The sequence below is a fragment of the Gouania willdenowi genome, chromosome 21 (assembly GCF_900634775.1).
Source record: "Gouania willdenowi chromosome 21, fGouWil2.1, whole genome shotgun sequence".
Classification (NCBI taxonomy): domain Eukaryota; kingdom Metazoa; phylum Chordata; class Actinopteri; order Blenniiformes; family Gobiesocidae; genus Gouania; species Gouania willdenowi.
Window position 1 is genome coordinate 12978054 of NC_041064.1, and position 15115 is coordinate 12993168.

At 39.3% G+C, this 15115-nt stretch overlaps 3 protein-coding genes across 6 annotated transcripts in view; 1 reads left to right on the forward strand and 2 right to left on the reverse strand.

Moving 5' to 3' along the window:
* Positions 1-130: 130 nt before the first annotated feature.
* nup62l (nucleoporin 62 like) lies at positions 131-2257 on the reverse strand. Its single transcript, XM_028435452.1, has 2 exons — positions 532-2257; positions 131-458 (listed from the first exon to the last, which is right to left on the reverse strand). The coding sequence occupies exons 1-2, from the start codon at positions 1999-2001 to the stop codon at positions 300-302; spliced, it is 1629 nt and encodes a 542-aa protein (XP_028291253.1). The 5' UTR covers positions 2002-2257; the 3' UTR covers positions 131-299.
* Positions 2258-3918: 1661 nt separating this feature from the next.
* On the forward strand, positions 3919-13264 carry pdk1 (pyruvate dehydrogenase kinase, isozyme 1). The gene is made up of 11 exons (XM_028436686.1): positions 3919-4214; positions 5780-5921; positions 6012-6083; positions 6155-6339; positions 8968-9063; positions 9145-9222; positions 9291-9367; positions 9437-9535; positions 9655-9765; positions 11906-12019; positions 12104-13264. The coding sequence occupies exons 1-11, from the start codon at positions 4106-4108 to the stop codon at positions 12242-12244; spliced, it is 1224 nt and encodes a 407-aa protein (XP_028292487.1). The 5' UTR covers positions 3919-4105; the 3' UTR covers positions 12245-13264.
* Positions 13265-13312: 48 nt separating this feature from the next.
* Positions 13313-15115, reverse strand: part of ppp1r9ala (protein phosphatase 1 regulatory subunit 9A-like A) — a 29146-nt gene continuing 27343 nt past the window's right edge. For 2 of the 4 annotated variants that reach the window (XM_028436680.1, XM_028436682.1), the window contains 2 exons: positions 14274-14462; positions 14030-14188 (listed from right to left, as the gene is read on the reverse strand). In XM_028436680.1, coding sequence (XP_028292481.1) covers positions 14030-14188; positions 14274-14462 — 348 coding nt within the window. Of the gene's footprint in view, positions 14189-14273; positions 14463-15115 lie in introns of all 4 variants that reach the window. The other 2 variants (XM_028436681.1, XM_028436683.1) reach the window with 2 other exon arrangements.

The following is a 15115-nucleotide window of genomic DNA, read 5'->3' on the forward strand; positions in this document are numbered from 1 at the left end:
ATGTTTGTGGGTGGGGCACCTGGGTAATTAAGACACACCCACTTCATACAATAAATTTCTCTTAAAAAAAAAACAATCTATGCTATGATAACTCAATACCTCTTATCAGCAACTTGATGAAAAAGAAACATTTTCTCAAAATATTTAATGAACAAAGCTTAATTTCCATATCATTGATAACAACTTGTAAAATTTCTACACTACACACATAACATGGGGAAAAAAGGAGAGTGTGTGTATAGAATGAAAAACCCAACATGTGCTTTGGCAGTCTACGTGAAAAAGCACGTGTGTGCAGATCAGTCAAATGTTAAGCGGAACGTCTTCTCCTGCTCCTTGCGCTGTGTGTCGCATATCTTGGACACTTCCTCCACTCTTCTCTGCAGAAGAACCGAGTTCTGATCGATCCACTGGAGGGAGTCCATGTGGGCATTGAGGATCTTGCAGATCTGCTGAAGCTGTGGCGAAACACAACAAAAGTTAAAAATTGAATTAAAGCTGCAAAACCTTTGAGAGTGGACTGTTTCTTACCGGGTCGCTGGTGTCTGCAGGGCCACTGGACGTGTTTAGGTGCTCAATGATCTCCTTCAGGTCTTGGGACATCCTCTTCAGCTGAGCGTCCACGTTCTCAGCGAGCTTGTATGTTCTCTCGCGTTCCTCGTCGGCGTTCTGCATGTAGATGGTTCCGCTCTGTTCTTTCACCGACTCCTCCAGTGGGCAGAGCAGGTCCTCCAGCTCCTTCTGCTGGGACAGGATGAAATCCAGCTCTTGGTTGAGTCTCCTCTGGTCCAGCTTCACCTTCTCCATTTCTTTATGCAAAGATGTGATCTTCTCTCCATTTTCCACCAGCATGCGGTCCCAGGCGTTCACTTGCGTGGCCTGCTGCAAGAAATGTCTCTCCTGGTCCTCCAGCTCTAAGCTCCACTTGTTCATGAGGCTCTCCAGCTGGGCGTAGGTCATCACCGGTGCTGCTGCTGCGGTGGTGGTGATGCTGGTGGTGGGGAGGATCGCTGCTGCGGAGGTACCAGATGCTGTAGAGATGGTACTCGGTGTGGGTTTAAGCGCCAGAGCAAAACCAGTAGCAACACCAGTTGAGGCAGCGGCTGTTGTGGCGGCTGGAGCTGGTGTGGAGGATGTGGTGGAGAGCACAGGACCCAGAGGTTTGAGCACAAAGGAGGATCCTCCACCAGCAGCTGCAGTTGTTGCAGGAGTGATGGTCGCTGCTGTGGTTGGAGCAACACCCAGAGCAAAGCCCGGGGCAATGGCAGGTGCAGCTGCTGTAGTGATGGGTGAAGCAAAGAGGGCCGGGGCTGTGGTGGGAGCTGCCAGGGTGGAGGCAGCTGGAGCAGGGGTGGATGATGGCTTGATACCAAAGGCGAAGCCTCCACCCTGGCTGACTGTGGGTGCAGTGGAGGCTGCTGGCTGGGTGAGGCCTGTAGGAGGAGCGCTGCTTCCAAAGCTGAAGCCTCCACCTGCGTTGGGGTTGATGATGGTGGTGGTAGCGGCAGCAGGTACTGGAGTGGTCCCTGGAACTTTGTTAGAGCCAAAGCTGAAGCCTCCAAACGAGCCAGCCGGGGCCGTGCTGGCTGCAGGGGCGGCGTTAACAGCAGGCTGGGCTGGAGCCGTGGATCCAAAGGAGAAGCCTCCACCCGCAGCGGGGGTCTGCCCGGTCAACGCTCCGCTCAGAGTGAACCCTCCCTGTGCGGAGGTCTGAGCAGGTGTACCCAGTCCAAACGTGGCGGTAGTTGAAGCGGGGGTCCCAAAAGCGAGACCTCCAACGGCTGCAGTGCTCTTAGCTGGGGTACCAAAGCTGAAAGAGCCGGTGGGGTTCGTTCCGGGGGCGGTCGGAGCAGCGGAGCCAAAGGAGAAGCCTCCTCCAGCGGCTGCCGGTGTAGAGCCCGGCATGCCGAACCCAGTGTTGGGAGTCGCCGCCGCTGCGGGCTTTTGACCCCCGAAGTTAAAGGCTGTGGTGCACTGACCGAAACTGAATCCGCCACTCATCTTAAAACTAATTAAATAAGTGTAAGTAATAAGATCGACACCAGTGACGCAGCAGTCACTGAGGCTGGACGAGGTTTTGGCGGGTCACAAACATGAACTGCTCAAACAGTTGTAAACTAGGATTCCTGAGTCACTTATAAATACACTTCTAGTGTTTTTAGGTTAAAAAAACACGTATAACGTTTCTTTAAACCAAGAAAAAATGACATAGTTCACCAAAAAACGTGGCTCGTTTCCTCCTTCTTCAGGCAAACTGTGGACGAATACCGGAAATGACGACCATCAGGACCTGAGGACCCAAAGTTGCCAAATCAGACAGTTTTTCCGCATGATTCTAGAATGTTGAAAATCCGTATAATTTATTTTTGTAGCCCAATAAAATTGGTAAATACAATTTATCATTAGATTTGGTTTGTTCTCTAAAATATTGTAAAAAGTTCTTAAAAACATTTCTGCAAATATTGTCCACAGTTGCATTTACTTTATCTAAACATTTATTAGATAGAAAAGAAAAATGTAAGAATACATTAATTTGACAGATTTTAAAATAAATTATTTTTTAAAAGATATGTAACCTGATTCTGTTAAGAATGTTAATAAAAAATATTTTTGTTTGCCGCTAGCTCCAAAGGAAAAAGATTGATTGATTTGATGTATGAATGATTTCATACATCAAAAGTTTAATATTGAGTTGAGTAAGTGAGACAGTTAAGCCTTTATTTTTGAACTTGAGAACATTTTTTTTTTTCATTACAGAATTTGACTTTGGGTCAGGGTTCTGGTTTTCCATCTTGGTGGTGTTGTCAGATTAAGTTTAGTTAATAAATAAAGGAAAAAATAAAATATTTTTGTAAACTGAATTCTAATTTTGGCAAAAAAAATTTCAATTTACAAATGTAAATATTTAAAAACAAAGCCAAGGTTTTCATAATTTTTGAATGAGTTTAAAAATAATTAAAAATCATGTAAAATGTGTCCAATTAAACCTGCTGTTAAAAGATTCCAAAATGACAATCCTGCTTAACCCATTACCTTACCATGCTCATCCATACATTAATATTTACATTTATAAATATATAATGTATTTATGTTGTTGACATGTTTATGACTATTTATAACTGTGTAGTATATTATTTTTGTATGTAGCCCTGTGGGTTGGGCAATGCAAAATAACTGGAGTCAGAGGTTTTAAGCATATATGTTTAGACTTTGCACACAAACACTCTTTTTTTCTTTCTTTTTTCCCCCCTTCTTCTTATTGTTTTAATTTGAATTGTGTGTTTATGTCCACCTGTGTACGTATATATTTGTATGTAGATTTGTTTATGTACACATATCTTTTTCTCAGCCAAAACTCACAAAGTCATTTGAACTGAAATGTCCCATCACCCCAGATTTATTATTTATTGTTTACAGACTTACCATATTCTCCAAACACCTGCTTATTTCATCCATCGGGGTGAATAAATTGCTCTCCTCCGGGTGGTTTTCATGGTAGTTCGTGTTATCTTTGCTCCATTTAGGATGGTTTTTTTTAATTTATTTATTTTTTTATCGCGCTCGTGCACGTAAGGTTTACATTCTGAGGGTTGATTATCCCACTTCATACCAGCTGTAATGGAATCAGATACCCAGAGTTTCCCATCGCGGGGTATGTTGACCCATAGTATATCATGGATAGACAGAGTTTGTTGAACCTCCTTTCTGGAATACCCCTCTTATTTGTTAATTTGCAATATTTTGTTTTATATTTTCCTTAAATGTACCACTTTTGCTGTTTTTTGTTTGTTTTTTTGTGTTCTTTGCTTTTGAAGAAGTTGGAAGTTGATTGTATCGTCCTCATTGAGAGTTCTTATTTTTCAAACGTTAAAATCCTCCTGTCCACTGGGTGGCGCTACAGACACAGTTCAACAGCCCAATCAGTAAAAGCGGAAAACGGTGTGTGTCAGTGTCAGTGACAGTGACAACACCAGGTCTGTCAGTGAGAGGTAATGGACGCTAAAACCTCCTCACTCTCCAGGAAGTAATTGTCCTGAGAGAAGTCCCCACTGCGCATGTCTCCGGGGCTCACACCGCACACAGGCTCCAGTCCACCCCCGTCATCATGAGGATCCTCCGCTTCCTGCGGAGCAGCGCGTCCGTAGCGAAGGACATTGACTTCTATTCCAAGTTTTCTCCATCTCCACTGTCTATGAAGCAGTTCCTGGATTTCGGTAAGACTTGTTTTTTCTGTAAATACAGGATTATAACCCGCACTCTGACGATCTGTTTGGTGGGAATCCCGCACATTTTCATGGGTTATTATTATTAAACACAAACTGGACATGAAAAGAGGACACGTGAAAGAGTTGCTTTGGTCAATCTATAATAAATACAAAGAAGATGTTTGTTTATTTTTTTTCTCGTTTTATCTATATTTTATATTATATAACACATAATAACAAAAGATGATAAAATACAACAATTTCTTCATTGGCAGGCAAACACTCAGACTGCAGCTTATTGACAATTAGTGTCATAATCAATACGTTTTTATAATAATATAAGAAAAGATGCAAATGTTACACACTTAGCTTCAACTAAATGAATAATAAAACAAAAAAAGGCCTGTTTGAATTTCTGGCTATTCATACGGAAACGTATCAATAGATTTCCAGTCTATTCACACGCAGAGCCTCTCATTGGCCAGTTTTGGTGACGTGTTAGGTGCACCACGTGACTTAAAGTTCAGTCAGTTTTATTTTAGCTCATATTTATTTTTAGCTATTTTTTGCTATTTTAGACCCCTATCCCTAACCCAGGAAATACTGTAAAATGTTTATTTTTTCGTGCATGTATTTTTTTAAAGGTGGAATTTGCTGTGTTAAATATGTTCAAATATATATGACAAAAGTGGGATTCGAACCCACGATAGTGAAGGAAGGATCCTTGAGACCGCTTAATACCGCTTATGTATAAGGGGTCTATACTGAACGATATGATGTACTTCGCGATATATCAATAATCACAAATTTCACCTTTACAAGTACAAAATGGTACGAAATACAATTTATTCTAATTTTTTTAAGTTAACAAGTTAATGGTAGGTAACTGTAATTCAATACAAATATCAAAAACAAGTGGTATGTTTATCAAACTGTCAAATTACATTTTTCCTAAAAGTTTAAGTTTTTGGTTCTACAACAAATTTAGAATGTTTTTTTTTTTTTTTTTTTGGTTTAAGTAACACATCTGTAAATGTGCCCAGTATGTTTTATGAAAATAAAGTGCAATCAACTTCCAAACTAAAATGCATAGAGGAGTGAGGTAGTTTAACAAGGTCTGATGTGGTTCACTGACACCTAGTGACTGGGCATTTACGTGCTATGTACATGTTAGCACAATTAAACGGTATATTATTTATAAAAAACATGATTAAAAAAATCTTTTTTGGATATTTTTTGAATCGATATGCTAATCGCGTGGTGACATATTGCTGAATCGATATTTTTTTTCTTACACCCTTACAGTAGATACATCCAATCAGCTCCGATCTAGAGTTACAAAGAGGTCACACAAGTGATATCACTGTGCTGACATGTCCTAGTGTTACAACTATAGCTGTCTTTCTCAAGTCTTTCTAATAAATTAGAGGTGGTATCATCATGAGTTCACGTGCTACTGTGATTTTTTTTGTGGCTTTTTGTGGCTTTTTGGATGAAATGAAAGCAGCGTTCAGTCACTGCTCTGATGTTTTATTCAAGTGTTCCACTGATGGCTGTTGTTTTCTGGTTTTTAGGCTCTGAAGATGCCTGTGAGAAAACCTCGTTCACCTTCCTCAGACAGGAGCTTCCTGTCCGTTTGGCCAACATCATGAAAGAGATCAACCTGTTGCCAGATAACCTGCTGGGGACTCCCTCTGTGCGCCTGGTGCAGAGCTGGTATGGAGCTCCTCCTTTGTCTCTTTAATGTTCAATGATTTCCTATGAGTGTGCCATGATTGGAGGAACTCTTTCTTCCTACTCGTGCAGGTACATGCAAAGTTTTCAGGATATACTGGAGTTCAAGGACAGCAACGCAAACGATGAGAAAATCACGTATGAGTGAGTTTCAGCTGCTTCACCTTCTCTCCCAGTTTTCTTTTCACGCTTCGCTTTTAAATCTGTTCCTTCAGCTTCACAGATGCCGTCATCAAAATCAGAAATCGACACAACGACGTGATTCCCACCATGGCTCAGGGAGTGGTGGAGTACAAGGAGGCGTACGGCATCGATCCGGTGGTCAGTCAGAACGTTCAGTACTTCCTGGATCGCTTTTACATGAGCCGCATTTCCATCAGGATGCTGCTCAACCAGCACAGTGAGTCAATCCTACCATAGAGTTCCACTGGAATTATAGCAACTAACTTTCACTTCTGCCTGTGAATGACATCATTAGACCAATAAAAAAAACACACTGAGACAAAGGATACGCTAGACCAGCAAGGGCCACAACAATGAATGTGATTGTCTGATCCCTGGACCACATTATCTACATTCATGTCGCATTTTTTTATTCAGATTTAGGTTAATGACCAATCGGAGCATTACTACAGGGTGTTTGTCTGGTTTTGTTGTTTTGTCAGTTTCTAGTCATTTTGTGTTTTGTTTTTTTTTTGTTATTTTTTGTGTTCTTGTTGTAATTATGTGTACTTTTCTGCATTTTGCTGTCATTTTGCTCACAGTTTGTGTGTCTTTGGGGCTATTCTGTAATGTGTTGGTTTTTTTTAGTCATTCGTTGTTGTTGTGTGTGTTCTTGGAAGTTTATTATTTTTCTCTTAATTTGTGGGCATTTGTTGTTGTTTTGTATTTTTGGATAAATTTTTTGTAATTTTATTTTCATTTTTTTTTTTTTTTTAAGGATTTTTTTTGGCTCTAGTGGCCTTTATATGACAGTTGCTTGACAGGAAGGGGGTTAGAGAGAGCAGGGAATGACACGCAGGAAGGGGTCCCAGGCCGGGAATCGAACCTGGACCCGCTGCAGGTGAGGAGCTACAGCCTCGGTACATGGAGCGGGCGCTCAACCCACTGAGCTACACACCGCCCCAATTTTATTTTCATTTTGTGCATTTTCATATTCATTTAGTGTATTTTTGTTGTTATTTTCTGATTTTTAAAGTATTTTTGGTATCATAATATGAGTTTTTGGATACATTTTTTGTAATTTCTTTCTCATTTTGTACATTTTTGTGTATTGTGTATTTTAATTTTTTATATTTGTCTGTAATTTTGTGTATTTTTGTTGTTTTTTGAAGTCATTTTTAAATATTTTTGACATTGTTGGATTCATTTTTTGTACTTTTCTTCTCTTTTAGTGCGTTTTTGTATTGATTTTGTGTATTCTGTATTTTCACTTTATATATTTTTCTGTCATTTTGTGTGTGTGTATTGTTGTTTTTTTGGAGTAATTTTGTATATTTTTGTTGTCACTTGTGTTATTTGCAAGTAATTGTGTGCCTTTTTTTTCATATCGTGTTTTTTGAGGTCATTTTTGAGTACGTTTGTTATCGTAATGTGTGTTTTTGGAGTTATTTACCTAGCCCTAGAGTCAGCATCATGGGGGGAAGCGTCACTCCTGCTTTGGTGAAGTGATGTTTTCTGTGTTCTGTGTGTGTGTGGGTGTGACCAAGTTATCTAGTCAGAAACATCAGCAAGATAAGATGAAGAGAACGTCACAGGCAGCAGCAGTGTATGATCCATCTGCTGTCAGACTGTCAGCACTCGTTTCATAAAGTCACTTTTTCAGTGAATAACTAGATTAATTCACACTTACAGGTTGATTATCCCTAAAATAAAACCAAGGAAAATATGTGGTAGTTCAGCTTGGACTGAATTCAGACTAAAGCAGTGTTTTTCTTGGAGTCCCATGTGGGTTGGCCTGAAATGTCTCAAATATAAATCTAGTTTGAATAAAATGCATTAATCCTGGCTACTCTGTATTTGTAACGCACTCCAATAAACATGATCAAAAGCAAATTCTAAGAAGAAAAAAAAGTCCCAGGGGTCGCCAGAAATTTGGAATACTGTATTCAAAAAAAAAGGTTGGGATCCTCTGGACTAAAGCTTTAAAGGGGACATATTATGCTATTTTTCACCCATTTGTTTTAAGAACCCAAACAACAGTAATTGAGGTTTATTTTCCCAAACTCGCCTGTTTTCTGGAGTTTTAGCCTCTGAAAAGTCGCTTTCCGACCAATTCTAAAACCGGGCTGTTTGAGTGGGCGTGTCTATACAGACACGGACTCCACACAACAGTTGATCACTAGCGACTTTCCTTTGCTATTCACACACTCTTGTTATTGTTTTCAACCAAAAAGCTGCACATTACAGTAACACTTCAAACACGTACCGGAGCTGCTACGTTGCTTTCTTGTCATCATCTCATGTAGAGATTCCAGGAATAGTTCATTCAAGGTGATAGTCTGCTGTTTTGTCCAATCGCCGTGTCTCATTGTGTCACAAACACAGTGTTGCCAGATTAGTGGTTCGTGTTTGGGCTGTTTTTTATTGGAATGGGCGGGTTCTAAGATGTGATTGGGCTGGAAACTGTCAATCTGTCTGTCAACACTGATTCCCGATTGCACTTGTGACATCACAAATGTAGAAAATTTTAAATGGAACACTTTTCTCTGTGTTGTAAGACTTATACAGACAACAAACAAAGGACTGGATGGGTTCAAAAACACTGCACAAGTGGATTTTTCATAATATGTCACCTTTAACGCTAGTTTAATTTTCCATTGATGTTAACAGAGTAATATCAGACGAACTAAACAAACAGCACTGGGCTAACCCGTCAGTGTGAATCAATGATTTTAAATATTTCAAATATTATATTTGAAGAAGACTTCATTCTTCCTCTGACAGGCGTAGAGATCTTTTACGTTCTGGCTGGATTAAATGTTACCTGATGTGCGTGTGTTACGTGTGTTGTTTCTACTTTACTCAGCTCTGCTCTTTGGTGGGAAGGTGAAGGTGAACCCAGCGCATCCCAAACAGATCGGCAGCATCGATCCTCACTGCAGAGTCAGCGACGTGGTCAAAGGTCAGAGCATCGTTCTAATGATACCCACAGTTATTGATCAGGATTCAGGGAAAGTTCTAAATGCAGACCTCCTTCTTTCAGACGCGTATGAGAACGCCAGAAACCTCTGTGACCGCTACTACATGAACTCCCCTGAGCTGATCCTGGAGGAATTTAACAGTAATGTGTCTGATATCTAATGTAAAGAGTTGAAGAGGAACATATGTAATCTGGTTTCTTTTTTGCAGTCAAGGAGCCAGAAAAACCTGCCACAGTGGTTTATGTACCGTCTCATCTCTATCACATGGTGTTTGAGCTGTTTAAGGTAGGATCTTCTCACTCCTGTGTGTGTGTGTGTGTGATGGTGTTTATATAGACGTTTGTATCCATATAGAATGCCATGCGTGCCACCATGGAGTTATATGGAGACTCCATGGAGTATCCTTCCATCCATGCTCGTATTGCTCTGGGTTCTGAGGATCTCACAGTTAAGGTTAGTAGATTGAAATAAATATATATGTATATATGTATATGTGTATATATATGTATATATGTATGGTTATTTAAGTACAAACATAGGGTTGTGTGTTCACGTGCTGCCTTTATGCTCAGGTGAGTGATCGTGGAGGAGGCGTTCCGCTGCGTAAGATCGACCGACTCTTCACCTACACATACTCCACGGCTCCTCTGCCCTGCGTCGACGGCTCTCGAGCTGCTCCTCTGGTCACTAAACTCTTCATTTTTTTCTAACAAGTACTTGCAGATCATCTACCTCTTTAAAGTGATCTGTTAAGTTTGACATTGGCCACGGTTACATGATGTTTTTTAATTTGGAGTTATTTATTCCGATTTAAATCATTCGGAATTAAAGTGTTCTGCTTCGTGTTTACATGGAAATAGTAATTCCCGAACAAGGTTTACATGGAAAACTGGTTTAGATAATTCCGCTTTAGGTCTGGGTGTTGGGAAGGCTCTGATTGGACAGGGGGAGAACGTGACTTATCACGTCTATCAGGATAGTAGCTCTGACAACAGGTAAAATGATAAACTTGGTGATGTCACAGCCTGTGAATGCAGTACGGGGACGCATTTACTCTGTCTCTGGGTCCTAGTGCCAGCCGTCAGGTGAAGCCTGTTCCGTTCACCGAGGTCCGTGTGTGTTTAATGAGTCCGTGTGAAAGTCTGCATGTTTATGCTTCTGTCCGTCCACTCTTTTCATTATATCCATGTCTTTTAAGGCTCTTATTAAATAGTCTAGGCTGGAGTCCAGGCTGCCGCCATTTTGGATTATGTTGTCACCAGCGCGTCATCGCTGCAAGTCGCACATCCGCAAACTACGAATTAACTTAAAGCCGCTTTAACTAAGTAAAGTGTTTACAAGAAAGAGGAATTATCTAATTCTGATTTAAAAACGGAATAAACCAGCCACCTAATTCGGAATTAACTTTAATTCGGAATTAAATTAGCATTAGGAATGATCAAGTCAGGTTAAAGAGGAATTAGCTTTTCTTCTGCTTTAAAGAGGAATTAAAGCTTCCACGTAAACGTGGCCATTGTGATTGAAATCTGCTTTAACAATGACGTTTGTTAGAATTCACTTTTCCGGTAACAAATATTGGTCATTTGAGACACTTTGGCTGTGTTTGAATGGCATACTAACGTACTACTGATACTAAGTCTGACGTCAAAATGAGTATGTAGTGCGTTCCAATCCGATTGTATGAAAAGATTGAGTACGCAAGAAATACCCGGATGTATACTATATGAGGACATTTTTTAGGTATGAATGATGGGCACACTATGGCACTCAACCGCCCCATGATGCATTGCGTGAGGAACATAAAATCCTCCTGGGACCGGCTTCAAGCTAAAAGTCAAACATCCCCTTTTCAAAATAAAAGCATCTCTTCTTGTCTTCCATTAGTTTTGTAATAGAGCTCTTGTTTTGAAGTTAACTGGAAGTTTAGTCAGTAGCACAATGGCGGGTCTCCGAAAATCTCCAAAATATCGGAATGAATTGTTTCCGCAAGTTTTACTGATCAAATGACTGTATGTTGATATTCTACTTCACTTAAAATGTTTTCAGAACTTTCAAAGGTGGAGAATCGATGGTGATATTTAGCCTCAATGTGCTTCTGGTTTATGTCGTTTTAGGTTCAAAATGCATCTTGGGAGACTTGGGAATATACTTCATTGGGAACGCTCATCATAGGTCATCATCCTAATCATACATATGTCTATCATACATAGTGTATAATAGACATGTACTCATTGAGTTTGTAGTGCATAGTATGGAGTATGCCATTTCGAACACAGCCTTTCTATCCGGATGCGATTTTCAATTAAAAATATTCACATGTTTTGGTATAGGCCTTCACTATTAATGGAATATTTATTTCTCATGAATATATATATAAATGCATTTTTTACACAACACGACAGGATTATTTTTGCTTTAAACAATGGAAAAAGTGTTTTTTCAGGATTTAAATGAATGACTTAATGAGTCTGGGCACATTTAGGTAATAAGAATTCAACTGTGCATTTGGTTGTCATTTCAACAGTTTAAAGTACATTAAATCTTTATTTGAAGTAAAAATACTATGCATCTGTCTACGGAACTCCACATCCCACGATGCAATGCAATAAACTTTTAACAGTGTCATTAAACGGAGGGTTTACCATGAAGTTTTTTAAAAATCTTTTTTTCAAGCAATTTGTCTTCGATTTATTGATCTATGAGGCATACATTATGGATTTATTTGACAAAAAATATTGTCTCTAGCAGCTTTAATTAAGTTGATCAGTCATCTGAAGTGCAGACTGTGAGTGTTGAGAGATAAACTGATCTTATTTCCTCTAGGCTGGGTACGGCTACGGCCTGCCCATCTCTCGGCTGTACGCTCGGTACTTCCAAGGAGACCTGAAGTTATATTCTCTGGAAGGTTATGGAACCGACGCTGTGATCTACATTCGGGTAACTCAAATACATAAGAGCACAAAGACGACTCCGTCCATCAAGATCCTCCTGTTATAAATAAATATTTTCATCCGCTTTCAGGCGCTTTCCACCGAGTCCATCGAAAGGTTACCCGTGTACAACAAATCAGCCTGGAAACACTACAAGACCATCCACGAAGCAGACGACTGGTGCGTCCCCAGCAAAGAACCAAAGGACATGACAACGTTTCGTAGCTTTTAGCTCCTCGTGTCAAACAGTTACCCAAGTTAAAAGTGATCGTTAATGTCTGCGTGTGAATGTGTTACTGTAAAAGTAGTCCTAAAGCTTTCAGATTTATAAAAACTTGCTGGATTAGTAGCGACTGATGAAAGAAAATATAAACTCTAGGCCGCTATGATGCAGTTACAAGGGAATCTTAATATTTTGTCAGAGTCCAACCAAACGGGGGTCAAAGCTATGGTATTATAGTACATTCTTACTTTACTATTCTATGAAAGCAGCGCTCTATCGCACATGTGAGGGCCTAGCTGACTGGAACTGTTTGCACTAAAACGTGAGTTTAACACTCCCTTCAATGTGTATAGGTCATATAGTAAATAGTCGGCACAGTGTGTTTTTAGTTGTGTTTACATGTGGATTTTACTTTTCTGAGCTTGTTACTGTTTTGTGTGCGACACTGAAAGGGAAATCTGACTAAGGAGTTGTTTTCTGTCTGCATTTTTTTAAATAGAATAGAAAAGGACTTGAACACAATCCAAAAGTTCTGATCAACCCTCAGTGTAACGCTTAAACTTGCACCTTTTTTGTTTGTGTGATGCAACTAAAGTTTATTATCTCTTAAAACAGGTCAATGTGTTTTGTCTGTAATGAAAAATCTGTTTTTCTCCCTTTCACAAGAGCTAAATGCTTCTGTTGTGGTTTAAAAACAACGCTGTAGTCATATCCTTTATACCAATCATTATTATTACTACTGGCTTTGTGTTTTGTTTTTCTGTCCTGCACTCTGACTACCGAATCAAATTTCCTGTGCTGTTTTTTTTAAAACTGTACTTGGCGAAATAAACTTTTCTGATTACTTATGGGAGAAATGTTACTGTAAATACAATTGATACAAAAATAACCATTTTTCTTAAATAAGCTGACAGTCGACACATTTTCTGCTTACTTAGTGGGGAAAGGCTTTAAGTTGTTTTGAAAGTTGTAAAAGATCAATTGCAGTACAAAGTTCTGATAAAATGTCAATAAACTTACTTAATGATATACAAAGTGTATAAAATGTTTCAAAGCTGCGTGTCTGGAAACAACCCAAATTGTGAAAATGAGTTTATTGAAGTGGTTTGTACCATGAGAATCATCAGTTTCAGGAGTTTTCCTAAACATTTGAGCTGTGAACTCGGCTGGTCCCGCCCATCAGTGACAAAGCTGCTTTCCTTTTGTGTGAGTTTTTTTTTTTTACATAGTTTTGCATTTCAGCAAAAAAAATAAAAGCATTGCCTGGCTATTCTACTTAGTAGAAAAAAACTAGATTGCATGAAAGGACGATAATATTCAGGTAAAAACGATATGCAGTTAAAGGCACATGAATAGAACTCATACATTTAAAACCTTGTAGTCATCAAAGCTTAAAAAGACATTTATAGTGCTTTTATCTTAACTGTACAATATCGGCTCCTGCTAAAGAGCTGAAGGTGGAAACTGATAAACGATATTAGCAAAAATATAAAAGCTAAAATACAACACAAAGACAGTATGCATGTACGTAGTCCCAGGGTAACTGCAGCAGGAACTACTTTACTGTAAATTTGAATAATTAGTATAGTGGTTAAAGGGAAATGGGACTATTTAGGTCACATACTAAACATTCACACTCTCCATTTTTCAGTTGAATGGACTCCAAAATGATAACAGCAATATATAAAAATAGGAGAAGGAAGGTACAGTATGAATGTCATGCTTTGTGACGGAAAAATCTCCGCGTGTCAATATTTTTATGGAAAAGTTAAGTTCAGAACGCCGAGCGATTCCTCAGCAGACCGAGTCGGCGCTAACGGGAATTCTCCCGCTGCGCCGGCCCTCTTTCTCCTTTTTCTCCCGCTGTTTTTCCATCTTCTCCTGGGCTTTACGCATTTCCTTCAGCTTCTTCTTGATGTTTGAGCGGTCACTCTGACTCGACACGCCAAGAGCCTGAGGAAACAAAACACAAGATTTCAGAACATATTTAATCCCTTTTAACCATCATTGCCTTTTTATTTATTCATATATGTTTTACCTTCAACTTCTCACTGTCCAAGCTTAGCAAGTGCTGTCCATCCACTCCTTTGTCAGTGAATTCCGGTGTGTATTGGTCCATGTTTATACCCATTAACCAGTGACAGACTTGCTGATTGGTCCATTCAGAAACTGGCCGGTTCTGCCACTGATAGTCTTTTCCTACCACTGCCGAGTCATCATCCAAAGCCTGCATTGAAATAAATACAAGCTAAACCTTAGTAAAGTCAACACACACACACTGCTGTGATGACGACGATGCTACACTCAGATTTCCAGTTAAATATCATCAAATCAAAGAGTCGGACAAAGTTAAATGCATGTGAGGAAAGAGATGAACTTTGTCGCTCTTGTGTGATTTTGATGTAACATGCAGGAAAAAACTGAAACTACATTAGACGATGCATGGTTTAATTTAGGGTTTTTCAACAACGGGGTCAAGGCCTCATGTGGGATTGACTGAAATTTAAATGGGGTCACCTGAAATGTCTAGTAATGATAAAAATGATTACTAATTAAAACAAAAATATAATTTAAAAAAATGTATTATTATTCAAATTAAAACAATCCTTCCGGAGTATCTGTAGTGATATGGTATATAACAAAATGTGTTTAATGTATTACCAATAAACAAAATACGTGCACCTTTTTAGAATGTTTTCATACCCTCAGGCATAGATTTTGGGAAGACAGCCCAAAATTCATATGCTTTAATTTGATTAAAGATAGCCCTTATTTTCATGTTTGTTTGTTTCTTCATTTTCTTATTGATATCTATCAAGTTAGGCTAGAACTTGTTTATGATTGACAGTTTGAATGTTTTAATTTCCTTACTGTTACCTC

Bases quoted from the DNA above. Each gene is read 5' to 3' on its own strand.
- nup62l (XM_028435452.1), bottom strand. From the start codon at position 2,001: ATGAGTGGCGGATTCAGTTTCGGTCAGTGCACCACAGCCTTTAACTTC. The intron at 459-531 runs GTAAGAAACAGT...GTTTCGCCACAG, and splicing joins CTGCAGACACCAGCGACCCG to CTTCAGCAGATCTGCAAGAT.
- pdk1 (XM_028436686.1), top strand. From the start codon at position 4,106: ATGAGGATCCTCCGCTTCCTGCGGAGCAGCGCGTCCGTAGCGAAGGAC. The intron at 4,215-5,779 runs GTAAGACTTGTT...TCTGGTTTTTAG, and splicing joins GAAGCAGTTCCTGGATTTCG to GCTCTGAAGATGCCTGTGAG. The intron at 5,922-6,011 runs GTATGGAGCTCC...CTACTCGTGCAG, and splicing joins GTGCGCCTGGTGCAGAGCTG to GTACATGCAAAGTTTTCAGG.